The following is a 22,620-nucleotide window of genomic DNA, read 5'->3' on the forward strand; positions in this document are numbered from 1 at the left end:
AGTCAAGACTGACTCATAGCTGACCCTTGAGTCAGTTTTTGGAGGCTATAAATCACACAAAAGGAGACTGTCCATCTTTCTCCCAAAGAGCGACTGGTGGATTTGAACCACTTGAGAGACACCACCTTTGGGTCAGCAATGCAACTCCCTATGAATCACACCCACCACCAGAGCTCTTTAAACTCCTGATTTTATTATCTCTTTGTTTCAAGTGTCTTTGAGATTAATGTCATTTTGCACGTATATAACATGCAAATGTTTACAAAGTAGAATTCCATTTCATCCTAATAATAATGCTATCACTTAGGAAATAAATGGTCAAGGGAGAAATTATATTCTACTTCTATCTTTAATTGTGGTCATTCCATTTCATAGACAAGGAAACTGAGGTGCAGAGAGTTTAAGCAAGTTTTTTACAGGCCGACACAATTTATGCATGCTGATGCCAAGACCCAAACGCAGGTTTTCTGTAAGGGACTGAGAATTAACAGCATCACTTTTCCTCATCCATCACCCCATTTATCAGTTTGTAGTGGCGTGTTGGTTTGCTCGGTTCTGTGATTCTAGAAGCTACGCCACTCTATTTCAAATCCCAGCAGGGTCACCCATAGTGGAAAGGTTTCAGGGAGGCTTCCAGAAACAAGGTCTGGTGATTTGTTTCCAAAAATTACCCAACAAAAACTTTACAGACCACAATAGAACACTGTCTGACTCAATTTCACTGTACTGCCACCAAAGAAGGTCAATAAAACCAACACGGGGTCCGGGCTCTCCTCAGTGACATGACCTTGCAGAATGCCTCTAGTATGGGTTCAAACATGCTGTGATTACGAGGACAATGCAGGACAGGACTATGATTCAATCTATTGTACATGGCAATCTACTGGCGATAAATCAGGTTTGACACAACAGCAGCTAACATTTCTCTCCTATTTTTCATATCTAACCTTTACCACACACCTCCTAGTATCATCTCTAGTATCATTCTCATTCTACATTTCATTACATCTTTATGCACTTAAGATTTTTTTTTCCTTTTTACTCAGACAGTAGACTCCTTGTAGACTAGGGCTGCGAGCTTGTTTCTCCATATTCATTCATCCTCTCCATCAATGAAAGCATACTCAGCACCACCCATGAGTCAGGGAAGACGATGTCCTGGAGGATCAGAGGTCCTGAGCACACAGTCCAGTCAGAAAGACAGACAGCTACAATACCATGTGACTGATATGTAACAGAGTTACCTTCCCTGAGCTGTCAGGGAACACTCTCAAAAAAGTGATGATGGAGCTGGAATCTCTCAGCTCATTTACTCTTTATGCACACCCATACACACACTCATTAAGTAACTGTGGGCTGCAGCAATTCACTGGCAGAATTCTCACCCTTCCCTATGAGAGACCCAGGCACTTCATCAGCAGTCACCATCTAATTCTGAACAAGTTTCAGCGGAACTTTAGGACTAAGACGGACAGTTGTTGTTGTTGTTATTGTTACATGCCATCAAGTCAGAAATGACTCACAGCTGACCCTCCAGCAGGTTTACAGAGGCTGTAAACTTCAGGGGAGGAAACTGTCCATCTTTCTTCAGCGAAACAGCTGGTGGATGCAAACCACTTGCCTCTGAGTTGGCAGCACAACTTCTTACCCACCAGAGCTCCCTAAGATGGACTTGGAGGAAAAAGGTCTATAGATCTACTTAGGAAAACCAGGCCATGAAAATCCTAAGGATCATGATGATCTCGTCTGCAAAGGATTATGGTGACGGTGCAGGTCCAGGGAGCATTCTGTTCCACTGTGTATGGAGCTACCATGAACTGGAGGTCAACTCCAACGCCGCTGACAAGAAGTAACTCCAATGCCACTGACAAGAAGCCACTGTTCACCCAGGACGGAATACAATCTCCTCCCACAGGCAGTGAGCAGCCATGAATGATGCCAGTTCTCGGCTGAGACTGAGGGCAACCCCAGAGTGACGGAGTCAGATTCCATACAAACCCAAGAAGATGTTACTGGAACTGTGATGAAAATATGCCCTATAAAGCCAAAGCTTCCTAGAACTCTCTGCAATTTCCAAACAGGAGTGTTAATCATCTTCCAGTAAAATAAAATCTGTGCTTTACTGTGAGTAAAGAAATGGAAAAGAGAATTTGGAGCAGACATAATGGAGGTCACGCTAATAAACCATGCCTTTGAAATTCAAGTAAAGAGAGCATCTCTCATTCTCAGCCCAAGAGCCACAAAATGCAGTGATACAATGGCCATGGTGGCCAAGTCAGCCACAGAAGAGTTGCAAGACATCAAAGACTAAGCGTCAAAGGTGACTAGGAACTGACTGGAGGCTACAGCAGCTCTTGCCCTCCTGAGAGATACCCTGGGTCAATCTCAGTATACATTATTGCTATTGTGTTCATGATGTGCCATGGAACTGGAGCCAACTCACAGCTGACCCTCCAGCAAGTTTTCAGAGGCAGTAAATCACACTGCCCATCTTTCTCTGTGAAGCAGCTGGTGGATTTGAACTGTACTCTTGTGTATTGGAAGTGCAATTCCCTATTACTAAGCCACCAGAGCTCCATCAGTACACATCATTGTTGTTGTTATATGCCATCAAGTTGAAACCAATCCATAGCTGACCCTTCAGCGAGTTTTCAGAGGGAGTTAAATTGCACAGGAATAGATCCTTCTTCCATGAAGCAGCTGGTAAATTCGAACCGCGTGCCTTTGGGATTGCAGCACAACTTCTTACCACTAAGCCACCAGAGCTCCTAGTTTTCTCAAATCATCAACAGAGAGGTTGGAGCAGATGAAGTCTTGTCTACCTCCTTAACTGTATAGTAGTAGAAAATGAAGACAGTAGAATTCAGTCTTATACCCACATAAGAGATATTTTCCTAAACTAATATTCCGAAGTTTTCCACCTCTGACACACAGTGGGAGAGTCTGTTTTAATTTACAGTCCTCAAATTGGTGCTTTGCTTAATTCCAGATCGTAAGGGGATCCTGACCCAGCTCATCAACTCCTAGTTTGTCAGAGTCGGGGATGCCATGAGCTATTAGGTAACACATTCCTTGTGCTCTCCTCTCTGCAGCCTGCAGAGCCTGTTTCCCTCCCTGATCCCTGCCCATTCATATCCAGGTGGCAGCAGAAGCCTCTATTCCAAGTGGCTTCCTAAGGAAAGGAAATGTGAGAATCAATGCTTTTCACTTTAATAAAAAAAAAAAAAAAATGCCGGGGAGCTCTGGTGGCCTAGTGGTAAGGAGCTGCAACTATAATCCCAGAGGCACACGGTTCGAAGCCACCAGATGCTCTGCCGGGGAAGGAGGGACAATCTCCTCCTGTACCAGTCAGATCTGATTTGACGGTACACTCACACAAAAATAATAAAATAAAAAAAATTTTTTTAAAGTTATTTCTTTAAAAAAAAAAAAGCCAGTAGTGTAAAGAAGTAAAATCCTATCAAGTTACACAGGATTCAAAGGTGATAAATAAGAGCGACATTAAAATGGACAAGCTGCAAATAATTCTTCCAAGACTAGATTTATACAATGTTAGAGTGAGACCTATTAAAACTGCCATTATATATCCGTAAGTACTGCCCTCTCAAATATCAACATTTTTCTGTAACTAAGGACTAGAAGAGATCTGCAGAATCAGCAAAGATTCAACACAGGTTTTTGGACCAGAAACACCTGAGTGACCTTAGGCATGCATCCAGCCACCCTGAGTGCCCGTCTCCTTATCAGTAATAAAAGTATCTTCTTTATGAGACAGACACAATTTGGAAGCCAGTAATAGAGCACATACTATGTGCCAGACTTGGTGCTAAGGACATGGTCTAATGAATGCAATAGAATGGATTTCATTTTCGCAATCCTTGGTTCCACTTCTTGATATCATTCATTTAGTCCATAACTGAAGAGGTAGAAAAGGTGTGAGTGAGTGAGTGTGTGTGCACATGCATGTGCATATGTGTACGTACAGTGCCTAAAAGGGGAAAAAAGGGGGGGGGCGAGAACCACAAAATACTTTCACTTTTAGAACTCCATGGAGAAAACACAAAAGATTTGGAGATTCAGACAGCAATTACGAGTCACTTTTGTTAATAAGTGACCGATACACTTGGGGCTTATTATTACTGTGTGATTCAAAAGAAACAAGATTCAATTCTGTTCATCATAGGTCTTCTTAAATGTCGTAGCTCTATTCTGTGAAGTTTCCTAGCATCACCTCACTGCCTACTTCAGATAGAACTGGAAATCACACTGTAGCTGTAGTCATTAAACAAAAAAAAAAAAGCCACAAATCTATGGCTTTAAAAGGTCAAGATGTAAAAGTCGAATACACTGGAAATAACTTGAAGACTTATAAAGATCCCCTATTTCTTCACTTATATTCTCTCTCCTCTCTTCTACCTACAGTTTTGTGGGTAATTTTTTGGGGTTTTTTTCCATCTTTACTGCTGACAAAGAATCTACAGTAAAAAAGGACATTCAAAAGGTCACACTTTCTTTTCTAAACAAACTCACAGAAAATCTCTACAGCAGAGAGGCCCATGGAATGGTTCTGAAGGTAGACTACTCATTTCTTCCCTGACAAATGGAACAAGGACAGTCCTCTCCTGACCTCGTAGGACTGCTGGATGAAATCATACAAATCATTTAGGAAGATACCTGGCCAGCTCAGTTGCTTATTAAAGGGGAGTGAATCCTATTTAAAAGTATTCAATGTCCTGCACAGTGTTAAATGCCTGCCTCTGAGGAAACCTAGCCAATGCCTTCTAAAGTTGCTTAGTGTTTCATCTGGGCAGTAGTCAACAGGGAGTTGCACTGCTAACCCAATGACAACTCCTCTTTGGTGGTTCGAATCCATCTGCTGCTCCGATACAAAGATGTTCAATGAAGATGTTCAAAGGAAGACCTTTGTGATTTATAGCCTCCAAAAACTCTCTGGACAGTTAGAATCTCCTTGACTGACAACAATGGGAGCCACTACAAAGTTGGTCTTTTTTTTTTCACTTAGAGCTAAATGAATTGAGTTCTCATCCACTGCCCTCTATATGGATGGAGAATGTAACCCCTTAACTCTATGGTCTTTCAAGTAACCAATGACAACTGCCATATTATCTGCTCTTTTCTTCCCCAGGTTCAATGTTCCTGCTGCTTTTCACACGCTACAATTCAAGGACACCTACCATCCTCTTTCTTCTGGCCACATCCCAACAATCTATCTCCACCAAAGTTATGCCCTCAACTGCAGAGACTCCAGGTGGAGTCTGGCCAGCAGACAGGAATTACTACATCTCTCATGCCTAATAGCAACTGTATTTGAGTTTGAGGGCCCTGGAACAACTATTTTTTTAAATTTATTTTATTTTATTATTTTTGTGCGTGTACCGTCAAATAAGATCTGACTAGTACAGAAGGAGATTGTCCCTCCTTCTCCGGCAGAGCATCTGGTGGATTTGAACCACATACCTCTGGGACTGCAGTGCAGCTTCCTGCCACTAGGCCACCAGAGCTCCCTAACAACTATATTTTTACATCATCCATATCCAGTCCTAAATCTATTAAACCCCAGGAATCCTCTTCATGCTGCTACTGATGCACCAGGCTTCCTCTAACTTTGATTTCCCACACTTGCACACTCATTGACATGGAATCAGTTCCAACTCCTCATGATCTTCCATTGAGTTTCCAGTGCAAGAAATGGCAATGGAAGGAGAGGGCCCTTCCTCCCAAGTTGCCCCTGGCAGACTTGAAGAGCCAAACACACTTGGCCTCTGGGTTAACAGTGCAGTTTGCTATGGACTACATCATGAGAGCAATACGCAACTTTGACTTTTTTTAAAACCAACTCATTGCCAGAGAGGCAGCACTGACTCACTGTTGACGCACTAGCAGGTTTTCAGAAGCTGGAAATTCCACATAAACAAACTGCCCATCTTTCTCCCTCTTAGCAGCTGGTGGATTCAAACTGCCTACCTTTGGGTTAGTAGCACAACTCCTTACCTACTAAGCCATCAGAGCTTTCTAAACTTTTGTTTATATCATTGCCATCAATGATATAACCAACCAAGTCGTAACCAACCCATAACTGACCCCACAATGGTTTTCAAAGGCTAATATCACAGAAGGAGAATGCCCACTTTTCTTCAGTGGAACAGCTGGTGGATTTGAACTGCTACCCTTTAGACTGGGAGCACAACACTCTATCCAGTAGGTCCCCAGAGCTATTTAGAAAATTCAAATGCAGGAGCTTAATTTTTAGTGCATATGTCACCTCATTCGATTTAAATTGTCTGGATCGTGACTTGGCCATCAAATGCTCAGCTATCTCTCCTAGGTTCATCCCCAGATTTCAAAAAAAACACCTTCTCAATCCAGTGTACCCTGCAGCCCTGGCTGGGCCACTGACCTTCACATCTGTTGTACCACCTCTCTCTAGCTTTCTGCCTTGAGGCTTCCCTGACACCACCGCCAGGGCACCTGCAGAAATGGCTCAGCACTCACACATGCACAATCCTAGAAGTTCAAGGCATTCAACACCAAGAAACCTTAACCGAGGAGAGGAAGGGAAGCGAGCCAATGGACAAAGCCTTGCCTCTTGCATCCTTGAGCACGTTCCTGTGGCTCCTCAGAGAACTGAGCCCCAGCCTCCTGCAACAAGACCCCCTTGATGAAACATCTACTACTACTCCTCTTTCTCCTTATCCAGCCCCTCTTCCCAGTGCCTCAAATGAGCACCCAAAATAAAATACCTGCACACAAGTCCTTGCCTGAGGCTCTGCTTTCGTGGGGAACCCAGGCTAAGCCAATACCATCAACAGAAATAATGGTGTTGAACATGTGAGCCCCAAGGCATTTCACCAAAGATCTCCCTTAAGGCTGACAGCAGCCAGAATTAGCCCTGTCAGTCCCAGAAGTCACTCCAAAGCCTTCCGATTATCACCCAGCTCTCCATTCTCCATCTCAGGCATTAGGAAATAAAGGGCCCTGTCATAGGCTATGCTAAAACTTCAATATGAACTGCCTACTGGGATCCCTATCACCTGCCCAGAACACAGTGTAAACGCTGTCTTCTTCCCTTTCCCATGCTCTCATCCAAAAGGAAAAGTCATTCGTTCTCTGCGACCCATTTATCTCAATTTTAGGAAAACAATGACTGTACCTATTTTCTTGCCCAAATGCTCATAAATCATGTTTTAAATAATCTTCTGGTATCTTGAACAAGATTAATGTTAGCCTCACAGACCTCTATAAGGTACAAGCCCACTGCCATTGTGCCAGTTCTGACTGACCCTGTGGGACAGAGTAGAAATGCCCACAGAACTTCAAAAGCTGTAAATCTTCATGGAAGCACAGGGCCTCCTCTTTCTCCAATGAAGACGTCGGCAGGTTTGAACTGCCAACCTTTTGGTTAGGAGGGGAATGCTTTAATCACTACTTCTGCTATAATGTACAGGGCTTACTTCCACCCTTGTCTCCCCTTAAACTGAGAAAATGTTACCTATCTTGGGGCTTTGATGTCTCCCCTATTCTTTCCTGACTCTTCAAAAACTAAAAGTGGTTCAGCATTGTCATTTCAGTCACACGTTTTAACTGTGTTTACATCACGTATCTGGTGCACACATTCACACAGAGAGAAATGCATACAATGAAACCCAGTTGTTATGTTAGTAGTCATGCTCCAAACACCTAAATTCTTCCCGCACATCAGGGTAAGTCGCTCCAGAAATTCCAAGGACTGTACTTGGTGGGAGTGCTCTAGTCAAGGAGGAAGAGATTTTCTCCCATCCGGTCTCTGGAATTAAAATTCCTGTTCTTTCCAGCTCAACTTTACAGTCCATAGCATCGGGGTGGAGGGTGGGGGGGAGATCTTTCCTGAAGCCTCATTTTCCATGGAACACTGATCATTTGGATGCCTGGAAATTCCAGCAAGAACTCAGAGGGCCAGGTAGTCAGTTACTGCTGAAAGCAGGATGTAGAATTCTCAAAATAATTTCCTGAGTAAGCATGCCATGAAAGATAAGGCTTACCCGTTTCAGTGCTTACCAGAGAGGAAAATGAGAAGCTGACAGATTTTTTCAAACCAATGACCACCTTGTAGGAAACACATTTTCATCACTGGGAAGTTCTTCAAATAAACAAATCCATGAACATTTTCTAGGTCAGTTCTTCCTCACTGTCGTCTAACTGAACCGACTCACAGAGGACCCTCCAACAGGTTTTTGGAGGCTGTAAACTGCTCAAAAGGAAAATGCCCATCCTTCTCCCTCAGAGCCACTAGTGGATTTGAAGCATTAGAGAGGCATCACCTGTAGGTCTACAGAGTGACTCTTATGTTCTCTGCCACCAGAACATTACTAGTTACAGTACCTACCCCAAGCACCCTGTCCTCACTTCTCCCTCCTCTCTGGCTTCCCAAGAAGTTCAGCCAAGAGTTAAGAAAGCATTTGCTCTGCAATTGAAGTGATCATAAAATTTGAAAAGAGATTGTGAAAAGGGCCTTATCACAGCAGCAGTAACAGGTATGCAAAACAGACACAATCTCCCTCACTAGACCCGTCCAGGCCAGCTGGAAAGCAAGGTCCCAAAGGGAGATAGTTGCACAGCCTGAATAATATGGTTGATATCACTCAACTGTGTATCTGGAAAAGGCTGAATTGGCAAATGCCATATACTATAAAATGCAACAATTTTTAAAAGGGAGGAGGTCCAAAGGAGGGCTTCAACAGGTTACAAACATTTGATAAAGACAGCACTACCACTGCAATACCAGAAAGGTCATTTACACTGAGGAAGTCAAAAGTCTGAAGTTCTGATCCCAGAAGTGCTGGTCAGAGTTACGTCAATCAATGCCTCTGAATCTGGGAAAATCATGGTATTTGGCTAGATATTTTCAAACTGTTATACTTGGAGAGTTGGGGATGGAGGAATAAGGGGGCAAGTGTGGGACAAGTTCTATTTCCCATAAGCTGTAAAAAAACCCCAAACCTTCTGATGCACACATGTAACAATTAATGCAGAGCACCAAGTGTCCTCTAACCTCCCTCCCACTTGTTACGCTGCTGTTAAGTGCCTCCAAGTCAACTACAACTGAGGGTGAGCATGAACAAGAGATCTGAGCCCTGCCCTAACCTGCGCCATCCTCACCATCTCGGATATGCCTGAGCCCATTGTTACTGTCACTGTGTAAACCCACCTTGTTGAGGGTCTTCCTCTATTTCCCTGACTCTCCCTCTTTCCCGCCATAATGTCTTTGAGGCAGCCACTTCTAGAAGGTTGCAGAAAAGTTTTCTAAGAGTGGATCACAGAGCAGAAGCATCAACATGATTTGAGAGTTTGTTAGAGCACAGGAGCTTACAAGATCTCCAAGACACCTGCATGCACATTCAATTTTGGGAATTTGTCTACAGCAATGTCATCTTCTCCACTAAGTCTTTTCATGTGTTATAACTTAACACCAGGGGTAACCTGCATGGCCTACAAAAGTATCTTATTGGGAAGAGCCAAGAGAACCATCACCTCACTCACAATGCTGTGGTTATTCTAAAAGCAATTCGAATACTTGGCGGCCAGGTGTTTGGTTTTCCTACCTTTAAATGATTAGAGAGCTGAGGAATGCCCCTTCCTTTATTCACCCGAGTTTAATCCTGTTGGACAACATGCATACTATTCCCTTCTAACCTACACCTGTTATTACATGTTCTTGAGATGACTCATAACAACCATATAGGACAAAACAGAACAGACCCATAGAGTTTCACTATCTACAGTAATTATGGAAACAGATCACCAGAACTTTTCTCTTACAGAGTGGCTGCTGGGTTTGAACTGCCAGCCTTTCAGTTAGCAGTTGAGCACTTTAATCATTTTGCCACCAACTCAAGGTTAGGCTGAATGCCATGAAGTCATAACCAACTTATAACTGACCCTCCAAAGGCTGTAGATCACACAGAAGACGACCCACCTCTCTCCTGAGAAGGAGCTGGTGAACTCAACTATCTTTGGGTTGGGAGTACCATCAGAGCTCCCTGAAATGAAAAGGGTTTGGCATATAAAGCCCTTATATATTCCTTTAACAAAGTTTTGTCTTCTTTTTTTATTTACTAATTAAAACAGAAGCTGTTTGGGAACAAACAACTCACTACCACAGAATCTTTTAAACCTAACCTTACCATTCCTCAAAGGCCAAAGTATAATGTCTTTTAAGAGCACATGCATGAAACCCCATTCTGTGTGATTTCCTTGTTGTTGTGTTGTTGTTATGTACCATCAAGTCGACTCTGACTCATAGCAACCCCATACACATCAGCTCTGAACTCTGCTCTATCTTGAGCCAATTTCACTATCTCTGACACACCTACCTCCATTCCCTTCTTGCACTGTCCCTCTATCCTTCCAAACACAATATCCCTCTACAACGACTGTTCCCTCCCGGCCACATGTCCAAAGTATGTCAGATGGAGCTTCAAAATCTTTGCCCCCAAGGGGCAGCCCAGTTTCACCCTCTACCAGACAGATCTGTTTGTTCTCTCAGCAGTCCACAGTATACTCAATACTCCTCTCCAGCACCAGAACTCAAAGGTATCAATTCTCCTATCATCTTTTGTCATTGTCCAACTCTTTGATGGACATAGCGAAGAGCATGGCCTGGATAGGCACACCTTAATCTCTAGACTGACATCACTGCTTCTTCAGTACTCTGGAGATGGCCCTGACAGCAGATTTTCCCAGTGCAATTCGTCTTTTGATTTCCTGGCTGCCCGGTAACAAGAGTGTTGACTGATTATTGTTGTTGTTATGTGTCGTCAAGTCGCTTGCGACTCATAGCGACCCTATGGACATCAGCCCTAAACTCAGCTTTGTCCTGTGCCAATCGCACTGTTTCTGACACTCCCATCCCGATTACCCCAGTCACTGAATCAATCCACCTCATAGAGTTCCCCTACTGTGCTGTCCCTCAACCCTATCAAGCATGATGTCCCTCTCCAAGGACCTGTCTCTCCTTACAACATGCCCAAAGAATATTAGACGGAGCCTCAGAATCCCTGCCTTCAAGGAGCCACCCGGTTTGACCCTTTCCAGGATGAATCTGTTTGTTTTCCTAGCAGTCCATGGTATTCTCAATACTCTTCTCCAGCACCACAGCTCAAAGGCATCAATTCTCCTTCTATCCTCCTTGGTCATTGTACAACTCTCTGATGCATAACAAGTGTTGATTGTGGGGTGCCAAAAAAAATCAAGAGTTGGTTCATGATTTATCATATCATATGTGTGTGTACATACACATACATATACACATACATATACATATGAAGCCCCTATGCAACTATCAACATTTATCAAAGTTCACAGAATTTCCGGAGGCATGTTCTTTAAGAAGTGAAATATAAGCTTCTTGGAAGTAACCAAGACTCAGTTCTCTGCTATATGATGAATAAATATGTGCCAAGGAACTAGGAGCTCTGGTGGTTTAGTGGTAAGAAGTAATGTTCCCAACTCAAAGGCATGCAGGACAAATTCACCAGATGCTCCATGGGGGAAAGATGGGCAATCTCTTCCCATGTGATTTACAGCCTCTAAAAACAAGCTGAAAAACAATTCTAAAATAAGGAACTTGGACTCATAGTTTCTTACTGGATGGAAACTTGATGCCAGCTACCACTTAATGGCATTATCTGCTGAGTAAAAAAACCATTGAATCATTTTCTTTTTCTCCCTTATTAACTATGACAAGGAAAATTTCATTAACATGTTGAAAAGAGTTGGAGCAAGTGAATGGCAAAACCCTAGAACCAACTCGTGAGTCTCAAGAAGACACTTAAGCAGGCTAGTTCTTCTGAACTCTACACTGGCTACTGGGAAGCAAGCCTCGAAGCAAGATGCAAGCCATGACTATCAGCTAATCAAGAGAGAAAGCTCAGCTCATGTTCTACAATTCCCTTTTCCTTGGGAGAATCCTGCCTCGGGCAGTGTCTATGGAAGCAAAATATAGCTCAGAGGACATGTCTCACTCACATCTTAATCTAGGTGACTCAAATGGGCACAATAAAGACTTGGGAGAAAGGATTAAGAGGGGGGAGAAAAGGAATAAGCTAACAACGAAAAAAATATTGATTATATTTTTGAAAACTTTATACGAGCAGGACCCCTTTTCTAGAAAATTTTTATGGTATTCACCCATGCCTGAAAACCTCCATTTTTTTTCCTCTGACCAAGGAGTAACAATCTCCTTCCTCTTTGCTTTCTCAACTCTAAAATTACACTTCTGCAGGATATACTGGGAAGTGTTCAGTTACTTTTCAGTCCTTCAGACCCTCATTCCACCCTCAATTGTTTATTTAAACTTAAATAAACCAATTTGATGGCTTTTAAGATTGTCTGCCTTTTCATTCTCTTTCTGGGGCCTGTTCATAGCATATACTGAGGTGCTGAAGCCCTCAAGCCCCCAAGCTAAACAACCAAATCCAGGTTACTCACAAACGAGACCACAGAAGTATATTACCTGCTAAGATTTCCAATCAGTAAATTGGTCCTCTCAGACCCATCCGAAGAACACTGTAAGTCCTTAAGTTAAAAAAACCTCTCAAACTCACTGCCATTGTCCATTGTTAAGTGCCGTCCAGCTGATGAGGACTCACAACTCTATGAACAATGGACCTGAGCCTTGTCTTATTCTGTGCCACCGTCATCATCTCCAACAACCCCAAACCCATTGTTACAGTCATTGTGTCAATCCATCTCACTGAAGGTCTTTTCCTCCTTCACTAACCCTCCACCTTTTCAAGCATGATGGCCTTTTCCAAGACCTGATCCCTTCTAACAATTTGCCTAGAGCACATAAGACAAAGCTTTGACATCTGTGCCTCTAAGGAGCAAATGACTGCTGCACCTTTTCTAAGACCTACTGGTTTGTTCTGTTGGAGATCCCTTAAGTGAAGGGTTTTGTATATAAGATCCCTACACATTCATTAAACAAAATTATTCCTTTTTTCTCACGCTTACCAACTGAAGAGGAAATAAAGGGTTGACCAGTTACCAGGAAAAATTAGATTATGTTAGGTTCCAAGAAGACAGAAAGTGGGACAACAAAGCTAAACTGTAGAAGGTTAGAACCAAGCAGACTCTCATCATGTTAGGGTTCCAACTATCCTCCATCTTGATAATCCTTTAAATAAAAAGATTTCCTATCATTCAGGGGAAAAATATTTACTTCAATTCCATATTAATTGTTGTTGTTGACTGTCGTCAAGTTGAGCATGACTCATAGCGGCTCTATGAAAAAAAGACCTGAGGCCTTTCCATAACTGTCATCATTTCACCAAGTTCATAGAGTTTCCTGAGGCATGTGGTGTAGGAAGTGGATGCCACTCCTGCTTCCAAACCTGTTTTACAACTGGGAGCTCCACCAAACACTGTCCACATTGGGAAGCCATTCTGGTATTTGACACCGCAATGGCACAAGGTTCAGCATCACAGCAACCCAGGTTACTTCATACTGCACATTGACATAGAGTGATGTACAAAGTGGAAGAGTGTTCCTCCATACATAAAAGCACTAGTTTCACTTAGAAGGGGTTAAGTGTCGTCAAGTTGAACACGACTGTGAATAAGTTTTGCACAAGAGATCTAACCTCTATTCTATAACTAACATCATTTCTGTACATAATTCTGTTCTATAACTACCATCATTTCTGTACATTTAAAGAGTTTAGAGAGTCTGTAGAGTTTCCAGTGGCATTTAGTTTTAGGAAGTGGATGCCATTCCTTCTTCCCAGCATAAATCAATCTGGAAGCTCATCCAAACATTGTATATAATGGGTAAATATTATGGTATTTGACAAGACTATGGAACAGTGTGCAGTGTCACAGCAACACCAAGTTGTTCCTTTCCGCAAATAAGACAAAATATTGCTGTGTAATTCAAGGAATATTCATTCAAAAATTAATTAATTAATTTGGCCCGAGGGCCCTGCAGGGTTTTAAGCCAATGTCTGAGTGGACTTAAACTATAGGCAAGGCTCAGGGATGACCACTCTTGGGGGGGGGGGGGGGGAAGAGCAATAATACACATCAAACATGACCCAAAAAAAGCACAACCCCAAAAACTTCCCTTCGTTTGCCCATCCAGACCAGCATCCACAAGCAGCAAAAAGTCACATTCTGAGAGAGAGAAGAGGCATTCACTGAATTATAACAAGTAATTTTGTATATTGTTGTTTGTTGTTATGTGTGACATTATATTAACTATTTTATAGATGAGGGAACACTGCTGGTGTGCTGCTAACTCAAAAGTTGCACTTCTCTATCAGTTCAAATTCACCAGTGGCTCCAGAGCAGAAAGACAGACAATCTCCTCTGTAATTTACAGCCTCCAAAAGTCCACTGGGGGATCAGTTATAAGTCATTTCCAACTAAACATCAATGTGCTCTAGTTCTTTTACTTTATAGATGAGAAAACTGTTGTTGCTGTGGTTAGGTACCATCAAGTCAACTGAGTATGATTCATAGCAACACTATCTATCCCGTGCCATCCTCATCATCTCTGACACACTCAAGACCATTACTGTAGTCACTGAGTCAATTCATCTCTTGAGGGTCTTCTTCTCTTTCTCTACCTTCCCAAGCATGATACTCCTCTCGAAGAAACAGCTTCTCCTAGAACATGTCCAAAGCATATGAAATAAACTTTTGTCATCCCTGCCTCCAAGGAGCACTCTGGCTGTACTTTCTCTAAGATCTCTCTCTTCTTTTGGCAGTTTATGGTATACTCAGTACTCTTCTCCAATCCCACAACTCAAAGGCATCAATTCTTAATTCTGTCATCCTTATTCACTGTACAGCTCTCAGGTGAGAAAACTAAGAGTCAGAGATTAGCTCAGTCTGAACCATTCCCACGTCATTATTATTCTCTGTACTTGATGATGTCTATGGCTATAGACACATGGGCAATCCTCTATCTCAACCTTTTCCCTCCATAAGTCAATGCTGAAGGCAGCCAAGCTGCATGAAGCAGATGATTCAACCAGATGGCCAAATGAGAAACTGTGGAATTCAAGTTATGCCTCTAAGACCATGTACATATCAGATAACCTCTCTCAAGAGTGTATACACATAATTTCTCTTGTCTTAACTGTTTTCTTCAGATATGTTGGCACTACCTACTTGGTGCAAAGATTATTATTTTTGCAGGAGCCTGTCTAAATTCCAGTCTTACTCATCTACTCTAATTTTAACTTCTGCCTCCTAGAACTGAGCCTTTTATACTCTTCTAATCATTCACATGAAGGTACGTCTGATTCAGAGCATTTTTTCCTATCAATTGCTATGCATCTGAGAGCTGGGCAATGAATAGGGATGACAGAAGAAGAATTGACGCCTCTGAGTTGTGGTGTTGGAGAGGAGCACTGAACATCCTATGGATGGTCAAGAGAACAAATAACTATGTCTTGGAGAGGGTGCAGCCAGAGTACTCTTTGGATGCAAGGAAGATGAAGCTTCACCTCACATACTTTAGGCATATTGCTAGAAAGGACTACTCCTTGGAAAGGAACATGATACTTGGAAGGGTGGAGAGTCAGCGAAGGGGAGGAAGACTTGGACCAGGTGGGCTGACACGGTAACTGCTGCAATGGGCTCTAGTGTGTTAGGAAGTGTAAGGATGGCACAGGATAGGACAGGGCTCAGATATGCTGTTCATAGGGCTGCTGTGAGTTGTACTCAATTCGACAACACCTAACAACGACGACAGTCACTTAACTCACCATTTCCTGAACACTACAACATTCTTCCCCACTATTGTTGTTGTTATGTGCTGTTGAGTCACCTGTGACTCACAGTGACCCTCTGTACAACAGCTCTGAACCCTGCCCTATACTGAGCCCCCCTTTATAATCTACTTAATCTCCTTTATACACCAGCCTTCTATTCATCTTTCAAGCATCAACTCCAAAATCTCTTCTCTTCCACGAAGTTTTAACCTGGCAAGCCTCTACCTTCCTCAAGCCAATGAATTAGCTCTGTTGTTGTTATTGTTATTGTTGTTGTTGTTTTGTGCCGTTGAGTCATTTGCGACTCATAGCGACCCTATGTACAACAGCCCTAAACCCTACTCTATCCTGTGCCAATTGCATTGCCTCTGACACACCCATCCCGATTACCCTAGTCACTGAATCAATCCACCTCATAGAGTGTCTTCCCCTCCTGCGTTGTCCCTCTACTCTACCCAGCATGATGTCCCTCTCCAAAGACCTGTCTCTCCTTACAACATGTCCAAAGTATGTCAGGCGAAGCCCCAGAATCCTTGCCTCCAAGGAGCAGCCTGGTTTAACCCTCTCTAGGATGAATCTGTTTGTTTTCTTGGCATTCACAATTCTCAAAGAATGCCCACTTTTGTCTATTTATCTACGCTTTAGCAAAGAGTCTTAGTGGAGCTGTAGATTAAGCACTGGGTTGCTAACTGAAAAGTCAGTAATTCAACCTCACCAGTTGCTCTGTATCTGCAAAACAAAGCAGTCTCCTTGTAAAGATTTACAATCTCAGGACCTCTATAGAACCTGATACACTCTGTCTGATAGAATTGCTCTAAGTCGAAATAAACACCATGGCTGTGGGCTTTGATCTATGTTTTAGCACATATGATATTAGCCATTTACTCAATGTGTTTCTGTTGGATACCATCAAGTCAGAATCCACACAAAGCTGACCCTCTAGTGAGTTTTCAGTTAATCACAAAGGAGGAGACTGCACATCTTTCTCTCAGAGAACAGCTGATAAATTCGAACTGTGTGCCTTCGGGCTGGCAGCATGTGTGCCTGTAACGTACCAGGCACTGAGATGGGCCTTGCAGAATACAAGTTACCTTTGTATTCTCATTACATAGTACTTTATGTCCCCATCACAAAGCACTGAGTCAGGAACACAGGAGAAAAGGCAAAAAATGTTTGCTGCATGAATTAACTAATAAATAAATGAAAGAACTACAAACGAGACTTTATCCAGTATCTTCAGAGCAACTTCTTTGGGTTGTTTTTATTTTGTTCTGTTTTGGTTTTGCTTACTTTATACTACATTTGCGAACAAAAAAAGCAAACCAAAGTCAAATATAGAAACAAATAACCCATAAAAATAACTGAACCAACATTTTCACCCTCTAAATTCAGCAAATACACCTGCATATCCCTCTCACACTCGAGTAAACTACCATTCCAGCTAATTCTTTCTTGTGTTCTTAATTGTAAACACAGCAAGAATCTGTTAGTCGTTTATTTACTACAAAATACATAATACCTTCTACAAAATATACTCTGCTTTCTGACTTAAAAGATTAATTTGTGTAAGAATCTCTATTTTCTACATACTTCCACTAAGAAACACATTTCAAGTGCAAATGGCAAAATGCTAAGTAGACAAAGCTGTTGTTAGGCTCGGTCCCCTCAGTTCTGACTCAGAGCAGCCCCATGGCCAACAGACTGAAACTCTGCCTGGTCCAGTGCCATTCTCACAACCTCCTCTGTGCTCAAACTCACTGTTACGAACACTGGGTCCACCCATCTCCTTGGTATTGCTCTTCTCCTTTGCTGACCCTCTACTTTCTTTGCATGGTGTCCTCCTCCAGGGTCTGTATGAGTATGTGAGACTAAGTTAGAGTATCTTTTTCTCTAAGGTACAGTTCTTCCAAGACAAATCTGCTCGGAAGATTTGCAGTTCATGATATATTAAATATTGTTCGATGACACCACATATACTGCATACAACATAAAACTATTGGGGGAGAGGGAGGAACTACAGGTAAAATCAGTGCATTCCTTTTTTCATCTCCCACATGTAGACAGCAAATAACTTAATATACAAACTGAAGAGTAGTCAATGTTAACTTGGACTGAAGGCCAAAGAGCACTTATTTATCCATAGTTAATAAAGGTCCCAGAAACCTCAGCCGACAGAGCTGATGGTGACCAAGACCACTGGCCAAATATACAGGGAAGGAATAAATTAATGAATCCACAAGGACTGGTTCTATCATTTTGTCTGAATCAAAGATGACCAAGAATGTGAAACAATGGATGTACTAATGAATCACTAGGGGTCTTTATTTCTTAATCTAACAGAATGAAATTTAGTATCAGATATGGCCCATAGATGTCAAATAAGCTAGGTTTAACATATAGGATCTATTTAAAATCAGTTTGGGAGAATATGGTCAAGTTTCTACTATCATCAACTGTTTCTTTTTTATTATACTAACATCAAGCCCCAGATAGGAATTTGGTTCCCATTCACCAAGTGTTAAAGTGTAGCTTTTAGTAATCTTAGAGTATGTGTATTGTTCAATTGTTATAAAGTAAGTGATACATGGTGAGCTGGGTACAGGAAACCTCTCATTGAATGAGTCATTCTGCACAGTTGAGTTTTCTGAATGGAAAGTGCTCTACACACCAAAATAGTCTTAGGGTTAATTGTTTTGAGTAATGTTTCCAAATTATGCTGCTCATTTCTCCGCCTTCTTAGCAAGTATATTTTAAAATATATCATTTTTAGACAGAAGGTAGATTATGGATAGCAGAACTCATGGGAAGGAGGGAAAGGGGAGTTGCTGTTTAAAGAATATAGTTTCTTTTTGTGGTCATAAAAAGTTTTACAAATAGTGATTATGGCTGCATACACACTTGTGTAACTATCTTTTAAGAAAGGAAATGCCATTAATTGCAAATAGTGGTTATTGATTTATTTACTGCAGAGTGATACCAAAAAGTTTGATTAAGGCAAGAACGGATTCTGAAGCTTCATCTCACATATTCTGGACATGCTGCAAGAAGACCACTCTTTGGAGAGGGACATCATGCTTGGAGTGGGTGGAGGGACAGCGCAGGAGAGGAAGACCCTGGATGAGATGAACTGAACCAGGTAGTGGGGTTAGGCGTGTCAGAGACAATAAGGTTGGCAGAGGATAAAGCAGGGTTCAGAGCTGTTGTAGGGTTGAGATGAGTCACAAGCAACTCAAAGGCACATAACCACCGTAACATTCCGAAATCCTAAGAGGAGCTCCTCTACTCCAACTCTTATGTCGAAAGTTACCATTTTTCTGTCTCTTTTCTGTCAGGCTATCAGAGGTCACATTTTTCGACTGGTTACGGCAGTCTCTCACTCTATTCTAAATGAGTTATGCCTCATATACTGTAGACTCTTTTTCAAGTTAAAAAGGAAAAAAAGTGAGGGCTGTACTTAAACAAGGGCAAGTAAATTACAAGAGGGGTTCTGAGGTCTCCCCTGGACTTTAAACTATCTATTCTGGTTGCTAATTATCCCTTGCTGCCCCTTCCTGATTAATGACTGGTTTCCAGATTCAAAAACAGTAGCAATCCAGAATCAGGTGCACCATGGCAGGCAAGTCCTGCTGTTCCTTACGGTCACCACACCTTCAAAAGTAAGCCAAACCATGCTACGAGCACACTAATGAAATTCTCCCCTGGTCATGCAACCAAAAACAAGTGTTAAAACTTGCAGGTAGACAAACATGTCTGGATTTAAAGACTAACCTGCAAGCTAGAAAACGGTCCCTTCTCTTTACATGTAGCTACTGCCAGTGGGTAAAATCTGACTCCCCAGGACCCCATTTGACAGAGTAAAACTGCCCCACAGGGTTTTTTTGGCAGCAAACCTCTTACAGAAGCGGACTGCCACATCTCTCCCCCACAGAGCAGTCAGTGGATTCAAAGTGCCAGCCTTTGGGTTTGTGGCTGGGCGTTTAGATGCTGCACCACCGGGCTCTTCATTCCTGTCTCATATTTTGTCTGTCTACATCACCGAGCATCTCAAACAAGTAGCTATCTTACACAGTACGGTTTAAAAACTTGAGGGGGAAGATTCAGTAAGCAATTTTAAAAACTCCTAACTTTAAACTTCAGTTTATTAAATCACTACATCCTAAAACTAAGTTAATCTCTTTTCAAAAAAATTAAATATTAAGTAACTTCTTTTTAATACCATGCATTTCATTACCTTGATTACTGCTGTACTGGAGAATGTTCTCTAAAAAGGGGGGAGGGGAGAAACTGTTGCTCCAACACTTGATTAACCTAATGATTAATTATCATTATTCTAAATATTGCCCTACTAGCACTGAAATCAGGTGTCTAACATCAATCACAGTACTTCAATTCTTTGCATTCTGTAAACTGCAAACCACCAACACCACCACCCCAAAAAAAGCCAGCCCGCTGCCATCAAGCAGATTCACCAACATTTATATAACCTTGTTTGTCAAGTCTGAGAAAGCCAACCAAGCAGGTGAACTCGGCTATCAGAGAAGCTACCCTGTGACATTAAGGACAGAAGCAAAGCAAGTAGACCATCAGTTATCCTAGTTATGCTTCCACGCCCTTAGAAAGGAGGCTGGCCCTTCGGCTATTTATAAATGCGGCCTGAACTGAAGGGGCCTGCCGCTGCGCACTTGGGAGGCACTTCCAAGTTGGGGAGGGCCAGGAGGCGCAGGGCTGAATCCCAGCCGGGCCTGTGGAATCTCCCAGCTCGGCCCTCCATACTTGGCAGCACAGCATCCTCTGGGTGCAGCCCTGTCTGGTCCGGAAGAGGGCTGAGAGGATTTCTAGCAGTCACTTCCAGCCTCTGATTCTATATATGGAAACATCCCATTCTAGTGTTTTCAGCAGTGGGAGCACCACTCCAACCAGAAGGCCCATGGCTCCCAGACCCATTGCCCTGCACTGAACCTTTGTCATCTAATGGTCAAATCTCTGCTGAGTCTTGTGGGCTCTCAGCTCTAACATGGAACAGCTGCAAAGAGACCCTGCATTCTTTTCTCTGCGTAAACACTGGGGGCTCTGTTCGCCCTCTTGCTGCAACATGGCCTAAAGAATTCCTCCTATCCAAAATCATCACCTACAGGTCCTACTGGCCTCCAACACACCCTCCCCAGGGCAGCATCTCCATCTGTCACCACCCATTTTGCAAAGCTGCTGGACCTTTCAACTACGTGCACTTTCTCTACAAGTGCAGGTGTGTAACCTGAAATAAGGCTGTTAAATTCAGGAAAGTTTCTCAAAAACCTTCTGGACCCCTAACCAAAAGTCTTTAGGTCTGCCGCTACTACAAGCCCCTTTCTTAAAATTCAATAGGCATAAATAGTATTGACTGATTAAGTGAAACCAAATAATATACAGACTGCAAATGTCACTGCAATAGTTTAAAGCTTCACCAACAAATGATTCTGAAGGAAGACAGAGCCTTCGGACTGGAATATCCATGGGGGCACATGAAAAATAAAATTGGGTTTCAGTGTCTTCCCTCAATACAGTCTTATCAAAGCTTGGCTTCTGAAGGGCAGTCCTGGGCTGCTTCCCGTGTTGCTGAAATCCAGCGAGCCACGTTGCCCAAAAGAAGGGGGAGGGGGGAAAAGCCCAGAAAAATCCAGACTCTACGTGACCTGACTTACTTATTTCCCAGGAAACTGCATGAGAGAGGGAAAAAAATCAATCATTCATGCTACCGTAGCTACCACATGGAATGGACTCAAGGCGTTCACAGTGGGCAAAGGCACCAGCGGAGGTAAGTGGGCGGTGGGGACCGGGAAGAGGGTGGGGAAGGATGTCAAGGGCCCCCCATGGGCCCCGCGCCTCGGTCAGGGTCCCATAGAGCTGGGGACTGCGGCCGGGGGCGGGGCTCAGGGCCGAGGCCAGGAAGCAGAGGGGTCAGGAGGGCCGGTGAGGGCCGCGCACTTACCGGGGCTGTTGGCCTCGCCCTCCAGGACGTGCAGCTCGGCGCAGTCGGCCAGCGAATGCTCCAGGCAGAGCTGGAGAAAGCGGGCCTGGGTCTGGCTCACGCGCTTGAGCAGCGACAGCAGCGCAACAGTCTGCTCGCACTCGTTCCAGCCCTTAAACCAGCCCGCCAGCACCCCGACCTGGTCGCGAAACATCATGGTTAGGGGGCCGCCCTCGGTCTAAAGAGCCCCTTGGGCACCCCAGCCCGCCCCGCCCGCCCCAAAGTTTGGCGGAGCCGCAGCCCCGCGGCCGCCGGAGACGCGTCGCTGTTCCAAGGTGGCTGTGGCGCCCGGACGTTGCAGGTACGGCCTCGGCTCCTGCCGCTCTCGTCTGGTCTCAGTTACGTTCCGGTGGTTCTGGATGATTTCCCCAGAGACGATGACAGACAGTAGCACGAAAATGTTTCTTTAAAAATAATAACGATTTTTAAAAATAAAAAATATCCCCACAAGGCACACAACTGAATGAAGCACGCGCTCTTTCCCCCCCAGCTTCTCGCAGCTTCGGGATGGTGATTTCTGGCGTCCGGGGGTTCTCCTCCCCGCTGGGCTGCAGCTCGGACCCTTCACACCCGCATTCCCGAGCGGCGATCACCACTGGAAGGAGAGAAAGGGATGCAGTGAGACCTAAGCCCCAGAGGGAGAGCGCCCCGGGGACTGAGTGCATTTGGGGGTGCCCGGGCCGGGCGGAGGAGTGTCCCGTGGGAGGGTCAAGCCCCCAATGCCAGCCGCCCCCTCCGCACCGGGATGCGGGAATACAGGCTATTCCTGTCTGGGGAATGGCGAGAAGCCGCCTTCCTAGGTGCTGGAGGGGGACCCCGCAGCTTCCTGTTGCTGCT

The 22,620-nt window shown here is 43.5% G+C and overlaps 1 protein-coding gene across 2 annotated transcripts in view; it reads right to left on the minus strand.

Moving 5' to 3' along the window:
- The window catches only part of SAMD4A (sterile alpha motif domain containing 4A), a 314,011-nt gene extending 292,071 nt beyond the window's left edge, over nt 1-21,940 (minus strand). For both annotated transcript variants that reach the window (XM_006894345.1, XM_006894344.1), the window contains exon 1: nt 21,745-21,940. In XM_006894345.1, coding sequence (XP_006894407.1) covers nt 21,745-21,940 — 196 coding nt within the window. The remainder of the gene's footprint in view (nt 1-21,744) is intronic.
- Nucleotides 21,941-22,620: the final 680 nt, after the last annotated feature.

This window comes from Elephantulus edwardii, unplaced genomic scaffold (genome assembly GCF_000299155.1).
Source record: "Elephantulus edwardii isolate Elephantulus edwardi_28Jun2011 unplaced genomic scaffold, EleEdw1.0 scaffold00140, whole genome shotgun sequence".
Lineage (NCBI taxonomy): Eukaryota > Metazoa > Chordata > Mammalia > Macroscelidea > Macroscelididae > Elephantulus > Elephantulus edwardii.